A 21,968-nucleotide genomic window follows, 5' to 3' on the forward strand; every position below is an offset into this window, starting at 1 on the left:
TTTTAAGAGTTTATTTTTTTATAAATTTTTTTTTTTTATAGTAAAAAAAAAGTTATTAAGAAATGTATAATAATAAAGTTTTAAGAGTTTTTTTTATAAAAAAAATTATTACTCTTTTTGACTGTAAAAAAAAATATTAAAAAAATAATAATAAACTTTTAAGAATCTTTTTTTTTAAAATAATTTTTATTTTTTAAAAAATATTAATTGACGTGAATTTTTAAAAATAAATACAAATTTAATGTATTTCCACGTGTGCATGTCAAGTCAGCAAAGATGTACAGTCAGATGCCCACTTGTCCATTTAGGGGGCAAAATGAAAAAATCTTGACATTGTAGAGGGTAAACAGAAAAAAAATTCACGCAGGGGGTAAACGAAAAATCCATAATTTTGCAGGGAGGTAAATAGGCATTTACCCTATTTTTTTACACCAATTACTATTACTTTTTTTTAACTAGCCTAGTGGCTAGAAATTGACCTTAAAGGTGATAAGTAGAGTGTCTAATGTTCGGTCACCGACCTCTGCACATAAATTGCGATGTCCCTACCAACCGAGTTAAACTCACGGGGACATTATTACTTAATGGTTAATGAATTCCCCCTTAAGATAAATTGTTCAGGAGTATTTGGGTTCAAATTTTTGTGGAAATAATATTTGGTCAGACTTTATTTACTTTGTAATCGAATTTTGAATTGCCATAACCTTTTTTCCTGGGAACCAGAGGTTAAAAACAAAAAAAAATGTATTATTATACTTACAAGTATAAATATTTTAACCAATCATAAACTGGTTTAACTAATTGATTTAAGTCTTTTAACCACACGGTAAATATTCTAACCACTTTGATTTGTAGAATTTCAATGGAATGAAATATCTTAGTATTTGCGTTTTTTCATCACTTTGTAATGTCTTATTCTCTAGCAAACCGTGACAATTATGACCCTCTTTATTACTTTTGGTACATTGGTGTGTCGTAAGGTTAAGTTCATCGGTCTATAGTATATTTAATAGTAAGGAGTCAGATATTGTCCAAAAATCAAGGTCAAAATGACTTTGAGAATGTGACTTAACTCAAAAAATCCATAGGTGTTTAAGATTATAGCATAGAGGAATAATGTCTCAGACGTTAAAAAGATGGTAATAATTAGTTGGAATCTCTTACACTGATTAGAAATGAGGTGGAGGATATTTTTAGAAGCATTTTGCGGAACGGAACTTAGAGGAGTCAAACCAAATGGATGGTGCGGTTTTCCCTAACTTGTTAGAAGCGGATAATAATAGTTTTATTTCACCATTCACTTTGGAAGAAATTGAAGATGTTGTAAAGGAGCGTGATGATAATGTGTTGTCAATGGTCACAATTAAAACATATTAGTTTTGGAAGGAGAATTGTGTTGTTGAACTTAGAGTTGAATTCTAATTCAATTTTTTATTTGTCCCTTATACGTTGGTCCAAGTCCGAAAGAAAGTGGTGAGAATTTAGAGGCAATTTATGTGGAAGGGTCAAATGAGGTAATAAAATAAATTTTGTGAGTTGGAGAGTGATTTCTCGAGATAAAAGCAAATGAACTCTTTTTGGAATGAAGTGCTTGTTGGAAAATAAGGTGGATTGATTTCGTAGAAAGTTAGATTGAAGAATTGTAGTTTTCCTCCCAATTATTCCCATTACTGTAATGGATAATGCAGACTCAACTCGTTTTTTGTTTGATTGTTGGTTAGGGAAAACATCTCTATGTCACTTTTCGTGGTTGTTTCCTTGTCTACGCAAAAAGATTCGATGATAAGTGGGTTTAGAGTATTTGATGGGGAGAGGTGGATTTGGGACATTGATCGGCGGGGAAAGAGATTCATTTAGGAAGAGCACCATGTTGGGTATCTTATTGAGATGTTGGAACCGGTCAATATCTTTCAAACTGATGATGCGTGGAAATGGTTGTCAGAAGGAGACAAATCCTTTTCGGTTAAATAAACTTACAATTTGCTTGCTAAAAAGATGGTAGGGACGATACAAGTGTGGTGTCCGGGGTTTTCAAAAAAAAAAAAAAGGGATAGCCTTGTTAGAGATAATATAAACCATTGATGTGACATTATCCTAACAGCTTAAGCTTTTGGGATAATTGGTTATTTGACATGGTATCAGAGCCTCTATGACTAAGTGATTTAGAGTTTGATCCTCGCTCCCCTCACTTTCTAATTAAAAAGTGTAATTTAAGCATATGGTAGGTGGACCTATGCATTATCCACGCTTCAAGCCCAAGTGGGCTCTTGCGTTAGGGGATGTGTTAGAGATAATATAAAATCATTGATGTGGCCTTATCCTAACAGTTTAAACTTTTTGGATAATCAGTTATTTGACAAGTCTGACACATTCGAAAGTCATTGTGTTTTCGTGGCAATTATTTTAGGGTAAATAGTGTCATACCCCCCTGCAAAATAGGCGAGTTTTGCGTTACCCCCCTGCAAAATATTTTTTTGAGATTACCCCCTGCAATGTCAAGATTCCTTGCGTTACCCCCCTGGCTCAACAAGTGGGCATATGACATGGACGAATCTTGACGTGGCATGGCACGTGGAAATTAATTTATTTTTTATTTATTTTTAATTGCCAACTCAGTAATTATTTATTTTTTAATTAAAAAAAATGAAAAAAACTTTTTTTTTAAAGAAACTTTTTTTTTAAAGAAATCTTTTTTTTTTAAAGAAACTTTTTTTTAAAGAAACTTTTTTTTTTAAAGAAATTTTTTTATTTAAAGAAACTTTTTTTTTTGGTTACTCTATTATTATTAGTTATTATTATTATTATTATTATTATTATTATTATTAGTTTTTTGGTTACTATTATTATTATTAGTTTTTTTTTTCATCTTCATTTTTTTTTGGTTACTCTGTTATTAGTTATTATATATATATATATAAGAATTTTTTTATATATATATATAATAACAACTTTTAGTAAAAAAAAAAAACTTTCTTTTAAGTAAGTTCATAAAAATATAACAACTTTTAAGTTTTTTTTTCATTTTTTTAATTAAAAACCCACATTAATTAATGAGTTGGCAATTAAAAATAAATAAAAAATAAATTAATTTCCATGTGTCATGCCACGTCAAGATTCTTCCATGTCATATGCCCACTTGTTGAGCCAGGGGGGGTAACGCAAAAAATCTTGACATTGCAGAGGGGTAATCTCAAAAAAATATTTTGCAGGGGGGTAACGCAAAACTCGCCTATTTTGCAGGGGGTATAACACTATTTACCCATTATTTTATGATAGAATTGCAATAAAGAATGGTCTTGACAAGTGGCGAATTTTACATCCAGAAGCATGTTGAGACTGTTTGTTTCGTAAAAGAGTTAGATACCTCATGTTATCTTTTCATTCATTGTGATTTTGCTTGTCCTATATGATATGAGTTTTTCCTATGGTTTTATGTTATTATTGCAATTCTTCCAAATATGTGTTGTCCTCTTTGATTGTTTGAGTGAGACCACACGAACTAAAAAATCGAGGAAGGGGTTTCAATTGATTTGGCAAATAATATTGTGGAAGGCGGAGAATGAAGTGTTATTTAATAATAAGATAATTGATTAACGGAGTTACCTGATAAAATTAAGCAGACTTCTTGTCGGTGTAGTTGGGCTAATTTAGAAGTTGTATGAGTTTGTTATACAGGTGGTGCAGGGATCTAAAAGATTGCTTTGAGAAATAAATTTTTATATCTAACTATGGATTTGGTGCGCTGCTTCTTATGAGTTGTTGTTGTTTTGGCCCCTTTGGCGTTCTGTTGGTGTTGGTGTCTTCAAGTTGAGATCCTTCGCACCACCTTGGGGTTACATCACGATCTTCGTGGCCAGTGACACCCTTAAACCCCATATGGGATTGTCTAAGCAGTCGTTGCCGCATCTAGCCATAGACTTGCTTTTGTCTAAATCCATACATCAAATTAATCGACCTTTAGATCGGTGATTTGTGTTTTGTCGTCGTCGTGATGTGTCTCTTTGGGTTCATCTTGCCATCACGGTTTGCTCAACCCCTTTTTCAAGCTTCTGCCTTTGTTTCGCCAATCGGTGTCTCTTAACAATTGCTTGGGTTCCATTGTTTCTTCCTTCTAAACCTCCAAGCTATCGCCACTGGGTTTATTGTGTTTTTGATTTGTGGTTTTGTATCTCGTTTGATTTCTCATCTTCGTGTGGTGTTCGTCTGCTCTCTCGTCTTGTTGCGATGTTCATATTCAGATTGGCATATAAATTTTGGTCAACTATTGATTCACATAGCGATTAAGTTCACCAACCATGCAGATCTAGAGACATATGTATTGTAGTCACTTTAATTTTATCATATTATTTATAGGATTGAATAAGTCGTTTTATTCTATTAACTTAAACTTGATATACTATACCAATTTAAAAACCACTAATACTACTATTACTTTTATGAATAACACAAATGTTTGTAAAAAGAGACAAGAGGGAGTATATAGAATTTAAACACAAATGTTTGTAATAAGGAGTTGCATGATTGCAATTTCCGAAGACCAATTGATCAAGTGCAATATGTTAGCAAGTTAGCAGGAGATTACAAGACGGCTATGTGCTCGAATGATCTTATATTGCAGCGCTCGAGGGCTATATCTCATATAGGTTGGACAATTCCTCATGGAAACTTTGTAAAACTCAATATTGATGGTGTTTGTAAAGAAGAAGGGAAAGTAGGCTGTGGTGGTGTTATAAGAGGAAATCAAGGAGAATTACTTAGAGGTTTTTGCTAAAAAGATTGGTATTTGCAATGCCTTTACCGCTGAATTGTGAGGAGTGGTAGAGGGATTAACTATGGCTCATAGAATGGGTTTTACAAAAGTAGAGTTGTGTATTGATTCACATGCTGTTGTGCAAGTTATAAGTGCAAGACGAGTCAGAGGAGTGACTGAATTTGCATTGGTTAAAAAGATCAGCTGGTTGCTAGAGAAGGATTGATAAGTGGAAATTATGCATGTTTATCGGGAAGCAAATAAGTGTGCGGATGCATTAGCAAGTATTGGTTGCTCTCTAGACCATGATATTATTTTTTATGATGATTGTCCGAATGAAATTAAGGACATATTGTTAGATGATGCAATGGGGATTACTACCCGTAGGATGATTGTAATTTAGTCTCTTCTTCTCTTTGGGCTTATTCCCTCGGCTATATATAAAAAAAAAAGAATTTAAACACAACGTTCATTATGTTTTTGGCAATGCCAAATTTTAAGCTTATAACTTATGACTTATAGCTTATAAATTCGTATGATAAAAAAATAGTTATCTCGTTACATTTTTCCTCATAAGCTTATAGTTTATTTTCACTAGCTTATAACTTATTTTGATAACTATTCAATTAACTTATAACTTATCATTTTTCTTCTAATTTTATCCTCTTGTCATCCCACTTGAAATTAGATAGTATTAATTAAACATATATTTTTATGTTATTTCATATTTATAATCAGTAATTTTACGAAATATCACAAATTCAATCAATTAACTTATTGACTCTAAGTTAGAACTTAATTTATAAACTATTCGCTACCAATTTAAGGGTCCGTTTGGATACGAAAATAACTTATGCAAATAGATAAAATTTTATGTTAATTCATAAGTTTTCACTAACAAAAATTGTATTTTTATAAGCCATTTTCTCATAAACTACCTTAAAAAACTTTTAATGCATAAAAACCTATTTATTTAAATAAATTATTTCGTATAAACTCAAAAATATGCCAATCCAAACCAAACCAGCCATAAGTTAATTTATTAATAAATTAATAAACCAGCCATAAGTTTTCACTAACATAACGAAAAAAAACTAGTCCAATAAATAATAAATAAAAGAATAAAAGAGTCTCATAACTTAAAATTGAGATTGCTATAAAGTAATCAGCTATTAAGCTATCAACTATTATTTTTTTTTTTTTTTTTTTTGCCAAAAATAAATCTTATGTGAAATCTATCTGGCTTTGTCTTCCGCACGTGAGAGAGACAGGAGTTACCCACACAACACAACACACAGGAAAACCTCGCTAACTAAGCATTTGTTCGACACTTCCAAAGTTTCTTTCTTTTATGTAACAACAGCGGCTATAACAATAACACTGCACCATTTTCCTCATTCAATCCAACCCCACCTAATTACTCCTTATCTTTTTCCATTCTAACATCAACACTTTTCTCCTACATTGCTGCTTTGACAACCCCATCAGGTAACTAACACCCCCATCTCTTGTTTTCAATTGTGGTGTGGGGTTTTAGTTTCAAAATGTTTCTGGGGTTTTACTCAAAATTCAAATTTTTATTCATTTTGCATAATTGGGTCTTTTTAATTGTCTTTGGGTGATATAATATGTGCTAAAGTTTTGTTCTTTTTCTGGATTTGATGTGCATTTTGCTGCATTATGTACTGTATCAAGGTTTATTGTTGTTTCTGTTCAGTTTCAGTTAGTGGAAACTTTGGATCTTGGAAATTATTTGACAAGTACTTCATAAATTATGTGATTTTCTCTGATTTTTGTACTTATACGTAAAAGGTTTCAGATTTCATTATGCGTGTGTTTTCTGGTGTATATGACTTGTGCACTCATAATGTGTTAGTTTTAATTCATACTGATTTGTGAAAAAAATTGTACTTTTTCAATGTGTTGAATTGATTGGACATCCTCGATTGTATGTAATAGGCTGCTTGTAACCTGAACTTCTCTTCGTGTATTTCATGTTTAAGTATTGGATTTGAAGATTGAGAAATCAATTAAGGGTCTGTTTGGATCGACTTATTTGAACTAATCCACTGACATAAGCACTTATGAGTCTGTTTGGGAGATCTTATTGAAAACTATTTAGTTTCATAAGCTCTACATGATAGCTTATGAAAACAATTTATATCTTATATGAAAACAATTTGACTTTATTTAATATTTTTGTTATAAGAATAGCTTATACACAAGCACTTATGCTAGAAGCTCTTAGTTGAGTTGTTTGTCCAAACAAGACCCAAGTCTTTTTTGTAGTGCTTTATATGGTATAACTATTGATGTGGTTTCTTTTTGTACATCTAGGATTTCTTCTACCATACTAAACACATTGAAGATGGCAACATCGTTTTCTAGCTTGCAAATTGCAATGTCAAGATCATGCATTCCTTCATCACAAAAGTTTGCCGATGTCAGCACTGTGGTTCTTGGTAGCAAGTCCAAGACGGGATCATGGAATAAACTTGCAAGTGCATGTCATGTTGCATCGGTGCAGCCCTTCCAAAGGAGCTTTACATCATCATCCGCAAAATCTGTTAAAATTGTGACGAAGGCAACGTCTGAGTCTAATGTAACAAGTCCAATTTCAGGATTGCCAATTAATTTGAAAGGTTATTTTTCATTCTTTTTATGCTCACTGTAATTATTATGTCTTTACTTACATATGTCTCAACGATGTTTAACTACTTTTTCTTTTGAGAGGACAATGATGTCTAACTACTGTTTAAGAGACATATTATATTCCTGAGAACTTAACCTTCTTATTTTCCATTAACTAACAATTTTTGTCAAAATATACCGCCTATATGTCTAACTTCGCCATTGTTCTGCAATACACTATTTATTTGGTACAAGATTTTGTTAAACAGCGCCTATTGATATGTGATTGATAACACTGGTACAAAATATAAATACCAAGCTAATATCCAGATAACTCTTGTTGATAAAATCAGCTAAATTAAGATTTATCTTTTCTTTAATAATCACTGAAAATTTATTTGGCTGTCTTGTCTTAGATATTGCTTTCATTGACTACTGACTATTGAGAACTAGTGGTTTACTGAAAATGGCGCTTTTTATAGGTAAAAGGGCCTTTATTGCTGGTGTGGCCGATGACAATGGATACGGATGGGCAATTGCAAAATCTCTTGCTGCAGCAGGAGCTGAAATTCTTCTTGGCACATGGGTTCCTGTAAGTTATTATGTTATTTCGGGTAAAAATGGGTACTTATCAGTCAATACAAATTCACTTGGGGTTATCTGTCTGCCGACTTTTTGAATCCTTCCTGTTGTGTATGTATTCCAGTCCTTTTGTATTGATATATTTATGAACTGTTTACTATTATTACAGGCTCTGAATATTTTTGAGTCCAGCTTACGACGTGGGAAATTTGACGAATCACGCGTGTATGACATTAACTACTGCTATTGATTTTGTTTGTTATACCACACGATGTATCACCTTGCTAATAAGAGTCATTTTTTCCTTCAGATTACCTGATGGTTCGTTAATGGAAATTACCAAAGTTTATCCCTTGGATGCTGTTTTTGACAATTATGAGGATGTACCAGAAGATGTAAACAATAGATACCTAGTTTCAATATTTTAATAAAGACATGAAGTACATTTATGATTTATGTCATAACTTTTATTCTCATACTGATTCTTTTTTTTGGACAATTGTTTAGATAAAAACAAACAAGCGCTATGCTGGATCCAGCAAATGGACAGTTAAGGTATATAGACTTATTTATGCTTGGTCAAAATGCTCTTATGGTCACAGTCTTGGATAAAAATCTTGACAATTATATTTATGGGACGATACCGAAATTCAGTGTATTACAACTTACAAGCTTAGGTGAAAATTGTGATTAGTTATTTTTTGACAGATTTTGATTTCTGAGACTTTTGTATTCTTTACTTTAATAGGACTTGGACCAAGGTACTTGTCTGGTGTCACATACTAAATTGACATCTAGAGTCATGGAAGACAAAAGCCCCAAAACTCACTTTTAAGTATTAAGTAATTTTCATTTTGGTAATTAAGCATAGGGTAATTTCTTTCTGGGTGTTGAAGAATCCAGGAACTCTAATGAAGTATTAACTAAGAGTAGTATTGTTTATAAACATGAACCGATTCTCGAGCTTTTTTGGTTCCTGACTTACTGCATAAGACTAGCCTTGTTATATCTTACGATCATCACTTACTTTTCAGGAAGTTGCTGAATCTGTTAAGGAAGATTTTGGCAGCATAGACATCCTTGTGCACTCACTTGCCAATGGACCAGAGGTATGGTTAATAGAGTAATTAGCATTGGAGATTCTTTATGACTTCGGACTCCAGCTTTGTTATTAATCAGTTAACTTTGTTATAGGTGACCAAACCACTGTTGGAGACTTCTCGGAATGGATATCTTGCTGCGTTATCTGCATCTAGTTACTCCTATGTTTCTTTACTCAAGCATTTTCTTCCAATCTTGAACCCAGGCATGTACCTTATCTAATAATACTTCCATTCTGTATAAGGTTCGGGTAATCTTCCCCACTCCTCGAGCTAGCTTTTGGGGTTGATTTAGTTCTACTCCAAATTCTAATTAATAACTTATTCAGTTTATCATTTTATCTTACCTTTTCGATTTGTTTGTAGGTGGATCTTCACTCTCTCTCACATACATCGCTTCAGAGAGGATCATTCCCGGGTATGTTGATTATGCCTTACAAAGTCCTTATAGTTCTATATATCATAAAATTTAGAATTACTGTATTCATTCATTCATGAACTAAATGATAATGCAGATATGGTGGTGGAATGAGTTCTGCAAAAGCTGCACTCGAAAGTGATACACGAGTAAGATTCAACCTTTTTTCCAAACTTACCATCTCACAATAATTTTCAGTTGTTGGTTATTTTCCCTTGTCGCCGGATGTTTAAAATTACGGCTTATGCATTGTCAGGTGCTTGCTTTTGAAGCTGGTAGAAAGCGCAAAATTAGAGTCAATACTATATCTGCTGGTACCTTCCCACTCCCCTTTTTAATGCTCTTCGCGCCTTCATGTCTTATACTTACACTAATGCCTAGAGCCCTGAATATTGGTTGAAGTTAATTGTTTTTGTTTACATGTTGGTGAATTTAGTTCCTGTGGTTAACATGTCGTGTCTCTTGCCTTCAGGTCCACTAAGAAGTCGTGCTGCAAAAGCAATTGGATTCATTGAAAAGATGATTGATTATTCAATAGCCAATGCACCTCTACAGAAAGAGCTTTCTGCAGGTAATATTTCCGTCACAAAATAGTCCTTGTGACATATCCAGTTCATCCTCAATCTTTGATTTATTTTGATAACTGAGTCAAAATTTTCATGTGTAACAGAGGAGGTGGGCAATGCAGCTGCGTTCTTGTCATCACCTTTAGCATCAGCTATCACGGGTACTGTTCTATATGTTGACAATGGTCTGAATGCTATGGGCGTTGGAGTTGACAGTCCCATATTTAAAGATCTCGACCTTCCTAAGGAGCAACATTAAGTAGACATTTTTTTCTCTTTACTCTCTTCCCAACTAAGTCAATGTAGTCTTCACTTAGAGTATTTGTTTCACTTTTTTGTAGGCTATTTTTCGCAGTTTTTGTGTTGTAGACTTAAAATCTTTCTATCTATTTCGCAGTCTTCACTTAGGTCATATGATTATGAATGTAATAATAATGTAACAATTTGAAATATGAACCGTCTGATCTTAGTTTGATGGTTGAGACTTGAGATTGTATGATTGCGGATTTTCTAACTGCTTTGAGTCCAAATTCTGAAGATTTGCTTAAACTTTGAAAGATACTCTTTTCGTCTCACAATTGAAGGATGCATTTGTAAAAATATCGCTCTCTCATTCATTTTTACACTTTTCTTAATTTGTGTGAAATAGTCAAATGAATATTGGTTAATAGGGAAGGATTATTGAAAATGATATTAGATGTATAAATATAGGTAGTAAGAAATTGACTTTGATTGACAAGTTGGTATTACAAATTTACAATCATGGAGGGACAGCAATTTAACTGTCAAATTACTCATGCTCCAAAAAAAGGCTTTTTATGACTTGACATCTACCAAAATGATTAGTGGAAGCTTTGAATCAAGATTTTTGCTTGAGGTCCACCTTGAACATAAACAAAAATACATTCAGAACCAGGATTCAAGACCTTGAACCACTGTGGAAGTTCATAGGTGTTCTTCTCTCCAGTTGGATACAGACCCCATACAGAACCTGAGAGATTCTCAATCAACAACTTAAGATCTGAGATTGGCTTTGCAGAAGTGTTCTTGATTACCACCTTGTGTCGGTAATAAGTTGTAGTACCAACTGTCCATGAGCTGGAAATTGAGTGAAGGAATTCAACTGGTGCACCTGCAACAACACAACACCTTATCATTTTAAGCCATTGTTTGCATGAAGAAAATTTGAAAGCAATGAAATTGAAAGCCTGTATTATATTTATTGGTCGTTGAATGTGTCAGGCGCTATTGCTATAAAACATCATCGATGTGTCACTTGTTAATGTTTGGTCCTCAAATATGTTTTTTGTTAGTTAGTTTGATCCTTAAGCGTGTCTTTCATTAGTCAGTTCGGTCCATCGAATTACTAACAAAAGATACACTGAATGATGGTTTTGTAATTTTGACATATTCAAAGACTATAACAACACCGTTTGACATATTCAAAGGCCGTAATGGCTATTTAGTCTATTGGATCTCACCTTGTGGTGTTTTAGGTGTTGGTTCTTTCCAAAGGGTTTTAGGTGTTGGTTCTTTGTAAGAACTTGTTGTACCTGTCAAACAATGAATGTCAGTTTAGTAGTGCAAAAATTTTATGACTAGAAACTTCGAAAACCAAATCAAAGTATAGACCCTTTCTTTTTACTCACTTGATGTTTGTTGTTGTGGCAGTGGTGATTCCTTATGGTAGTAACCTGTGTCAAGCAAGTAGGAGAAGAGTGATTGAGGCTTCATATAGAAAAAAGCTGACAAAAATATCAGATTTTAGTACAGAATGGCGATATTCATATTGATTCCTCACCTGGATTCCTATATGAACTTTGCAGTTTAGCGAAGATGCCTACAAGAGGAGCAGAACCTGATAGTGTAGGCTCAGTTTGTTCATAATTGGATCTGTCATCGGAGTAGTGATCATTTCTATCTGGACCCCCCACAAGACCTCCATAGATTACATTAGGATTTGGCTCAATACGGTTATACCATGCGTCAAATCCTTGTGCGCAACCAACCTCAGAGTGAAGAGAAAAGATTGAAGCAATGGAAGCGCCTCTGTGGTGAACATGAATCGGATATTTTGGTCCATATCCTACCAAGTAACTCATATCCTCTGGGTTTTTACCAAGGATATAATCAGCCTGTGTCAACCAAAATTCACAGTTTCAGTTATACTAAATCACGAAGTAATAAAATGTTCAGCAAGTTATAAGAAGGTACTCCCTCGGTCCCTTTTTATAAGTCCCTTTCCCACTTTTTACCAAACGATGCTTATAATTAGGGACAACGAGATTAACAGATTCCGATAGATACCTGTGACTTGACAAAATCGAGGAGTTCCTGAGGCTGACTTTGACCCTCAGGACAGTTGAGCTGTGCTTTTGCAGCTGACAGATAATTAGAGTAAACGGCTAAAAGAAATGCAGCAGATGAAGCATACTGCATGTTGTTCCATTCGTGCACGTATATTAAGCCACCTAGTAAAGAGAAACCACAAGCAGAAATAAATATATGATTATACTTTTCTCTGAATGTTTCTTTCAAGTGATTTTTGAATTAAATTAATGTCTTACAACAACTAACCTTGAGTTTTCTGAACATTGTAACCATCATTCTTTTGCAAACAGGCGCAGGAAAAATAATCTGCTTTGGCCTGATATTGCTTTAGTGTAGATGCATATGGACCAGCTTTACCTTCTAGTAATACCTTTGATAGGAGCGTCTGGACACCAGCGTATTTGTTGTCCCAAGAGAACTCTTTCACCGCCCAGCCGGTTCCACCCATATAAACCGCATTGTCCACAACATACTTTAGGTAGTATTCATCACCGGTTGCTCGATGCAGCCAGGCAGCAGCCCATAACAATTCGTCCTTCACCAAAGAAGTTTATTTAGATTTGATCGGATACTAATAGAAATGAAGAAAAAACAAAAAAAAAAGTTTACTCACTGAATAACCAGAAGAAGCATAGAATTGGTGAGCACTAGATATAGATTCATCATATAGACCTCTGTACCTATCCGCGAATGTGAAGAGCTGCGACAGATAGAAGAATGTCAATAACTCCACATTGAGCGTAAATTTTGAAAAGATATCTACGAATCAAAACGTGTGTTGTGATTACTCCTCTCACCTGTTTTGCATGAACTAGGAGGAGATTAGAGTAAGAAGAGTTGTAAGGCCTGAAAGCTATGGCTGCAGAAGCCAATGCAGCTGCAGTTTCACCTGCAAGATCAGAGCCAGGGTGTTGTTCATCAAGTTTATAGGCAGTTCTTGAAGTCTTCATGTCTTCGGCACGTTCCCAGCAGTAATGATCAGAAGCTCCATCGCCCACCTGAAAGAAAATTCTCAGAGAAAAACAATATTTTACTATACCATAAGCACACTTAACATTCAACCAAATTAGTAATGCATTTGAAGAGTCACTAATAATTAAAATAACTTATGATATGTCCGTAACTTGTTTCAGGCTTTCAGCTTATTTTCACAATAAGGAAACAACTTATACAAGGCTGGCCGGATTTTATCTTCATTCCGTCCTCTCATACTAGATACTACAGCTAGCTCGACTTATTGAATAAGTGATTTATTTCCAAAATTCCATTTAGGACTCATTTTTTTTTTTTTTGAAACACTTATTCACTTGGATGAGCTTATTTGAGCTCATCTACTATCTACTTGTGATACTGTGTGAGTTTATGAAATCAACTCATGACTTGTTTATAAGTTGTTTTCAGCTTATTTCCACAAGCTCTCCATGTAGCTTATGAAAAAGCTTCTAACTTATGAAAATAGTTTGACTTTATTTTATCTTTTGCTATAAAATGAACTTATAAATAAGCACTTATCTATGTTATAAATGCTTAATTAAACTGTTTATCCGAACAACGCCTTAATTTGAATTTGCTCATCAAATTCTCCATGTAAAATAAGCTTTGTAACAATAAATTGCAAATAATTATGTCAAAGAAGAAATTAACATAGCTGTGGTCTTAATCAGAAAACATTTGTAATATACTCCCTCCAGTCTCAAATATAAAAGTCCGGTCAAACAAAATTGATGTATTTAGTCCAAAATTCCAAATACATCAACCATTATTGACCAATTTTTGCTGATATTTGCGAGTAATACTATAATAATAATGATAATAATTTTGGCAGATGAAAATTGTTGGCCAAAAGACCAAACAATTAACAGAACTAATGAATACTGTCTAGTTGTTGCACTGGTTTTACCTGTCCCCAAAGAACATTAGGCTGAGGATGTGCTTTGATGAAGTAATCAGTTCCCCATTTAATGGCCCATAGTGTATGTCCCATTTGGTTTAAATCTGCCATTTCCTTACTAAACTCAATAGCTCCCCATGCAAGCATTGTCACACTGAATGCCATTGGTAGCCCAAACTTCACATGATCACCTGCATCATAGTATCCTCCCACCAGGTCCACCTATAACAACCACACAAAAATCCAATTTAGTTAAACTATTTATATATACTCCGAAACAGTTTGGGAGAGTTTATGGAAACAACGTTTGACGTGTTCATAAGTTGTTTTCAGCTTTATTTCTATAAGCTCTTAAGGAGGATAGTTTCTTAAAACAGTTTATATCATAGATGAAAATAGTCCGACTTTTATTTCTGGTAGGAACAATTTTTGGCTAGACTTTAAATACTTCGCAGCCCAACTTTGGATTATTGGACCCCCTTCCTCTGGGAACAGAGGATTAACAAAAAAAAAGTCCAACTTTGTTTTATCGTTTGTTATAAAAATACATACAATCACTTATATGATAAGTGATTATATTATAAGTACTTTAACTAAACTGTTTATTCAAAAAATGCCTAGTTGAATTTCAAAAGGGTACTCACTCCTTGCTGAATTCCATCCTTGAGACCGGAATCACCGCGCCATTTAATCCGCTGTTGTTGAAGTGGTAATTTACCAGACCTTTGAGCTTCAAAGAACATCAAACTTTTGTCAAGAGCATCACCATAGTTGAAACTTGAAGGTACACTTCCACCTAAGTGAACAAGTACTAGTGTCATAACCATGCACAAAGATATGTTTATGTTCTTCATGATGGTTAATTAATTAATTACTTTGCAGGCTGAATGAATAATTAAGAAAATGTGACTGCACTCTATGATTTGCCTTATGCATCAAACATTACAAACTTATATATAAGTTCATAATAAGAATGAAATAATGTGTACGTGTGGTAGGCATCACGTTGTGGTTGACATTTGACATAAATGAAACATTAGGAAGTTGAAAGAGGTTCCCACGTTTTGACGTGCCAATGTGTATGTAAACTGAAGGGTCTATCGTGCATAATGTTTCTTTATTAATACTATCATAGTATATAAAACCCCCCCTCAAGATATTAAATTTCAATTTTTATTTTTCATGAAGAAAATTTAAAATCTAGTTTGATTGAATATGATGAATCATAATATGAAGAAAAAAGATACACGTTTTTTTTTTAAGATTACCAGGACATATGTACAAAATTTTTACTACCGTGTAACTTATACAAATTCTTTAATAGTTAGATCAATAATACACAATTTTATATATAGAAAAGAATGAGGAGACTATATAAGAATAATAATAAAAAAAGAATATGAGAATTTAAATTAAAAAAATATAAGAATGAAAATAAATAGCTATAGATGGGTGCTTCTGCTTTTGCCGGCAAACAATATTTTAAATGGGTCTAACTACTTGGCTTTTAACACTCCTGGAGTGTTAATCATTCTAATAAATTTACTAGGTGAATATAGGTGTCTTTTTTGTTTTTTTGGTAGAGTATAGGCGTCTTTTATTAATTGTACCTCAAAATAGACAAATATAGACTAGTTCTTAAACTATAATCTTTAACCAATGATTATTTGGTTTCAGTAGTGATTGATGTTGAATTTGGTAGGAAGGACCACAATTCGATCCCCGCAACTGTGATCGGAGGGGGTTGAAACCACTTGATGCTAGAACTTACATCCGAACCAGATTAAACTGGTGGTGAAAGCAAAAAAAAAAAAAAAAATTAAAATCATCTTTAGTAACCAAAAAAATAAAATAAATCATCTTTGTATATCAAAATATGATATTATTAAGCCACAAGTTTGGTATAATGATGAGAGATTTGGGTAGTATGCATGATGTCGTGGGTTCGATGTTCTGCTCCCTCGTAAAAAAAATCTTCTTAATTGGGTTAAATATGTTTTTAGTTGATAAAAAATTACCAAATTTTATTTTTGGTCCCAAAATAAAAAGCGACATGTTTTTAGTCATGTTAATTTTCAAAATTGTTTAATTATCCTTAATCCTTAAACTTTTAATCTTTGAATGTTTAATCAAATTTTAGAATTTCCGGGACTTTTTAATAGCTCTAAACATGTCTGTCAAATAATCTTTCAAAAATATGTCTGTGAAATTTCCTCTTCGACTGGATCATTCAGTGAGATAGAAACACTTGGAAGTGATACTAGAGGAGTATACTACAGAGGAAAGCTTAGTAATGGAAGCCAAGTAGCTGTGAAAAGATTCTCAACTGAATTTTTCAGCACACATAGATCCGATAAGAAGCGATTGTTGAAAGAAATGAAAGTCACTAGTCATGTTGGTCACCCGAATTTGCTTCATATAAGGGGACGGTGTCAAGACAACAATGAAATCATTACAGTCTATGATTTTGTCCCTAATGGAAGCCTCGACAAATGGCTATTCGGAGCTGGTGTTCTTCCGTGGACGCGTCGGTTCAAAGTCATCGAAGATGTAGCTGATGGCTTGAGTTTCTTGCACAGTAAACAACTAGCTCACAAGAACATGAAATGCAGCAGTGTTTTTCTAGATGTCAGCTTCAGAGCTGTTTTGGGAGATTTTGGATTTGTGCTATTGGGAGCAGAATCAAAACAGTTTGAGGCAGTAGTGTGTAATGGTGCTGATGTGTTTGAGTTTGGTGTGGTTGTGTTGGAAGTGATTGGTGGAAGGCCAAGGGTGGAGGAAACAGATCAAGGAAATTCGGAAGAGAGGAACTTATTGGATTTTGCATGGAACTTGCATGAGACTGATGAGAAAGTGAAGCTGGTTGATAGAAGAATAGGATCGTTGATCAATTTGGAGCAAGCGATTCGAGTTATGGAAATAGGGTTGCTTTGTACTTTAAATGAGAACAAAGGAAGACCTTCGATGGAGCAAGTTGTAGAGCTTCTGCATAACATGGAGAAGCCTATTCCTGAGTTGCCAAGAACAAGACCAGTTACTTTGTTTCCTTATAAGTTTTAACATTGCCAACACTGGACTTTGCAATAATTAGTCTTGCACTTTGAAGCTGTGATGATGTTACTGGAAGATGATTATGTGGTGATTTATGAATAAATTTTGAAGCTGTGATGATGTTACTGGAAGATCTGTCTTCTTAGGCTTGTAACTTACATTGTGAGACGATAAATGGACTGCACTGCGGTTCCAAACATGCACTTAATCTCCAATAAAAGGATAAACAAGGTCATATTGTATGCAAATGTGGACAAGTTAAGAAACTAAAAATAGGAAAATAATGACATTGTATTGTATTAAATAATGTGTTTTTAAAACTCTACTTAAAATTTTATTGATATGAAGCATCTTTAAATACAAAAATTGATAACAATCTCCTAAAACAGAATATTTTAAATTCTTAATCTACTAAAACAGAACAGAAAGCATCCTCTTGTTGAACTTCCCCCCCGGAAAGTACAGTTTCATTGAAATGCTTGGTGTCTTTCCATGAAACACTGGATTGTTGAAAATTGAGATTGCAGCTTTGACTATCCACATAAATCTTAGTACTTTGCCTCTGCTTGTGTTGAACATCTTTTAACAACTTCCTAATCCACAATGCTTGGTTAACTAATTCAGCTGCTGCTAGGAACTCAGCCTTTGTCATCGATTGAGCAACAATTTCTTGCTTTTTAGCACCATGAATACATTCAAGAACCAAATGAAAAACAGTAGCCAGAGGTGCTTTGACATAGAATTGCACATAGTAATAAGTTTCTCTGCAACTGTTGTTTCCATTGATAGAGAAATGAATTCTTGAGTTTGTTACAGAGGTTAGAGAAAGGTATATATATATATATATACATGTGATTCTATTCTGCTACATCTTCTAACAAACTCTATCTTATAAGCCAGCTCAGCATAACAACTTCTAGACTCTTCTAACTATTCTGCCAGCTTGGCAATCTATTGACTAAGTGTTGACTACTCTATTACTCCCCCACAAACTTAAGGTGGGTGAAAACCAAACACTTTAAGTTTGTCCCTGAGAGCAAGAAAACGTGAAGTAGGAAGTGGCTTAGTGAGAGCAATTTGATCAGAGCCTGGGACATGTTGAATGTGGAGAGCCTTAGCAACAACTTTCTCACGGACAAAGTGAATGTCAAGCTCAAGATGTTTAGTGCAAGCATGCAGTACCGGGTAATGAGCAATAAGAACAGCACTGACATTATCACATAGAAGAGCTGGAGTGTGAATGGGAATTTTGAGATCAAGCAGAAGTGATTGAATCCACATAAGTTCAGAAGTAGTGTGAGCAAGAGCACGATACTCACTTTGGCACTTGAACGGGCAACCAGAGATTGCCCTTCTTAGCATTCCATGAGACCAAATTTGGTCCAAAAAATAGACAAATCTCCCACCGAAGTATAAGAGATTGTCGGATCAAACAAATAAAGATAAGGTGATGAAAACACCTTAACCAATTAAAAAGTACAAAAATCACCACATGAATCCACCCTTGTGTAAAATTCTAAAATGACTCCTTTTGACGTCCTACTCCAACCCCAACCTATAACCATAGCAAAACACTAAAGTGAAGCAGATTAGAAACATCTCTCACCGAAAACACCATTGTCGAACCAACCCTTCCAAACGAAGAAAAAGCCGTCAACTAAACACACTCCACACATATCTGAGCAAACTCTCGACAATTTCACATAAAATCTCTCTATTGTATTACTTAGATTCATCTTGTTTAATGGTTTTCATTTTGTTTGAATAAATGAGTGTAGAATGATAAGTTTAATGGTTTTCATTTTGTTTGAATAAATGAGTTTTTTTCAATTAATCAAATATTTTTTTTTTGGCTTTTCACCATCAGTTTAATCTGGTTTGGGGGCCAGTTCTGACATCAAGTGATTTCAACCCCCTCCGATCGCAGTTGCGGAGATCGAACCGTGATCCTCAATACCAATTTCAGCGCCAATCACCACTGAACTAACTAACGATTGATATTAATCACATAAATTTTTATTATAGTAACAAAGAGTTTCTATTTTTCTTTTTATTTACTTTATTTTTTTTTTATAATAGTAACGAAGAGTTATTTTAAAAGTAAGGCGAAAATACTAGAGAATTACTATTTTTTTTTTAAATTTTAAAAATAATGCTTTCTATGATTTTTTTTTTACCGAGCTTTCTATGATTTTTTATAATAAACAATTTACCTTTTAAATTGATTGAATAACTAAGGCAGATAAAATGACGATAATAACAAAATAAATTTTATCATAGTAACAAAGAGTTATTTTAAAAGTATGGCAAAAGGAATGAGAATTACTATCATTTTTATATAAAAAATAATGCTTTTTACGGTTTTCTTATAATATAGTACAAATTATTTTTTAAATTAATTGAATAACTAAGTTAGATAAAATGAAGATAAGAATATAAGCTTATCATTACGGGAAGAAAAACATTTTTTTATGAGTTAGTACACACTCTTCGGTTTCAACATCACACAAATTATATATAAAAGTTTTAAGCAATATTGTTATAACCATACAATTGTACATGGCACAACAAAGAAAATAACAAAATAATAAATTTAATAATGAAATTGAAACACACAAATTAATAACAATTGGCAAATAATTGATGCCGATGAAGGAAGAATTTGTATAATTAGTTGGCAGCGCTGCAAATGCTTCTTATGATTCCGGCGGATCCAGTTAAGGGTGCAATATCTCCCATTTTTATCATAGCTGCGGCAAAGTCAGACTTAAAAGTTGTAGGATTTTTGCTGTATTCTGAAACGATAGAATCTGTAGATCCTCCACTGAATAAAACTTGATCTGATTGTAAAAGACCCTTCTTTTGAATTAAATTCTTGAAGTAGTTATTGTCAAAAGAATTTGGTGTGACCAAGTCCAATGCTGCCAACTTTTGATTGTTCGCGGTCGTACTCAAAGATGGACAACCACGTTGGCGAGTACGAGCAAATCCAGCATCTATGTCACTTGCATTGTTGTATATCCTACCACGAAATGTGAAACATTGAGCTTGTCCGATTGTGTGCGCGCCTAAGTTAAAATAAAAGTCACCAATATTATACAAAAGGTTTATACATTGCTTAATAAAAGTTAGTCATATAGACAAATATAAAAATATGTATGAAATAGTAATGAATTTACCAGATAGAGTAACCATGTCTCTAGCAGTGAGACCTTTGTTTGTAAAACGAGATATAAGAGTGTTAAGATCGTCTGTAAATAATGGAAGGTCTGTATTGGCCAAACTTTTGCTTGCGGTGGTAGAGTCTCTACGTCCAAGTTTCACTGTCCATGATGGACCACCAACCTGCATCATATATATATATGTTATTTGTTATACTATCGTAAAAAACAAGTGTATGCTTTAATTTTGTATATTATATATATATCAACTTAAACTTACAGCAAATGATGCATCACGTGCTGCTATAGCTACTATGTCTGCACAAGATACAACTCCTGGGCATACTTTTTCCACCTCAGATTTTGCTTTATCAATGACTTCAAATCCCCTTACTGAGTTAACATTTGGAAGTGCACTCTTTTCGCTCTCGATTGTGGAACTATCATCCAACAAAATTGATGCATCACACCCCTGCAAATTAATTCAACATATGCCAATTAACCTCTTAGCTAATTTATATCTAATTTTTTTAATAGTAATAAAAAATAAATATGAATAAAATAATTACCTGGACAAAACAATCATGAAAATGAAGACGAATAAGAGATGCAGCCATACGACGCTCTTTAGAAACTACAGTACGAATCGCAGTTCTAATAGTGCTAAGTGCATTAGGACATGTACCGTCATAAAATGTAGATGACAATTGTGCATCACATATTGTGGCTAACACCACCAATGTGACAACAAAACTAGTGATAATTCTATTAGCCATCACAGACAAATTTGTAGTTACTTACTATATATGATTAGTTGAATAAATACGAAGAGTTTACTGGGTTGAGTCGCGGACTAGGTCGCTCTCTTTAAGACGTTTCGTGGCACTGCCCAAAATTGTGCAAGCAGACTATCAACCACGCCGTCCCCAGGATAAAACAGCCCAGTTACAACTGTATACCGATATGCTACTGCACGGTAGAAATCGGTCAAAGAATACACCTTCATGAATGGTACTACAATACCACTCAAATTGATGCTACGACATCATTCTATGTTTCATCGGTGATACAGTGGTACTACAATACCACTCAGATTGATGCTACAACCTCAATCTATGAATCAACGGAATACGATACCACATGTGGTACTACAATACCACATGTATTGATGATACTACAATATCAATCAATATAATGACACTGAGGCCATTCCAATATGATACTAAGACCATCCAGGGATTATGGTACTATGACCATTCTCAATTTGATGGAACTAGTGATACTCTTATCACTCATAATATAAACCAAATTAATAATAATAAGGTTCATTTATCTCCAAAATTTCAAATTAGTGAAGTAACTAAAAGAGAATCTATGTTACTGACATAGAAAAGGTTCATGATATCAAATTCTTAACAAAACAAATTCATCAAAACTAACAGTAGCAATTTGACAACCAAAAGCATATTAACATTGAGTGTTGTGGC

General features: G+C 33.7%; 4 protein-coding genes across 4 annotated transcripts; 2 read left to right on the plus strand and 2 right to left on the minus strand.

Moving 5' to 3' along the window:
* Positions 1-6,015: 6,015 nt before the first annotated feature.
* On the plus strand, positions 6,016-10,561 carry LOC123917742 (enoyl-[acyl-carrier-protein] reductase [NADH], chloroplastic-like). Its single transcript, XM_045969563.1, has 13 exons — positions 6,016-6,238; positions 7,088-7,392; positions 7,864-7,973; positions 8,133-8,188; positions 8,274-8,358; positions 8,471-8,518; positions 8,998-9,072; positions 9,158-9,269; positions 9,430-9,481; positions 9,579-9,630; positions 9,738-9,795; positions 9,954-10,052; positions 10,152-10,561. Exons 2-13 carry the CDS (start codon positions 7,119-7,121, stop codon positions 10,304-10,306), a joined length of 1,176 nt encoding a protein of 391 aa, XP_045825519.1. The 5' UTR covers positions 6,016-6,238; positions 7,088-7,118; the 3' UTR covers positions 10,307-10,561.
* A 194-nt stretch (positions 10,562-10,755) lies between these two features.
* Positions 10,756-15,287, minus strand: LOC123917741 (endoglucanase 5). The gene is made up of 10 exons (XM_045969562.1): positions 14,914-15,287; positions 14,279-14,491; positions 13,176-13,376; positions 12,992-13,078; positions 12,625-12,913; positions 12,355-12,518; positions 11,849-12,182; positions 11,697-11,741; positions 11,529-11,600; positions 10,756-11,179 (listed from the first exon to the last, which is right to left on the minus strand). Exons 1-10 carry the CDS (start codon positions 15,121-15,123, stop codon positions 10,890-10,892), a joined length of 1,905 nt encoding a protein of 634 aa, XP_045825518.1. The 5' UTR covers positions 15,124-15,287; the 3' UTR covers positions 10,756-10,889.
* Positions 15,288-16,390: 1,103 nt separating this feature from the next.
* Positions 16,391-17,329, plus strand: LOC123914823 (L-type lectin-domain containing receptor kinase VIII.1-like). Its single transcript, XM_045965994.1, has one exon. It carries the CDS (start codon positions 16,391-16,393, stop codon positions 17,327-17,329), a length of 939 nt encoding a protein of 312 aa, XP_045821950.1.
* A 2,568-nt stretch (positions 17,330-19,897) lies between these two features.
* LOC123917743 (lignin-forming anionic peroxidase-like) lies at positions 19,898-21,300 on the minus strand. The gene is made up of 4 exons (XM_045969565.1): positions 21,051-21,300; positions 20,762-20,953; positions 20,500-20,665; positions 19,898-20,388 (listed from the first exon to the last, which is right to left on the minus strand). Exons 1-4 carry the CDS (start codon positions 21,255-21,257, stop codon positions 19,991-19,993), a joined length of 963 nt encoding a protein of 320 aa, XP_045825521.1. The 5' UTR covers positions 21,258-21,300; the 3' UTR covers positions 19,898-19,990.
* Positions 21,301-21,968: the final 668 nt, after the last annotated feature.

The sequence above is a fragment of the Trifolium pratense genome, linkage group LG3 (genome assembly GCF_020283565.1).
Source record: "Trifolium pratense cultivar HEN17-A07 linkage group LG3, ARS_RC_1.1, whole genome shotgun sequence".
In the NCBI taxonomy this organism is placed as follows: Eukaryota; Viridiplantae; Streptophyta; class Magnoliopsida; order Fabales; family Fabaceae; genus Trifolium; species Trifolium pratense.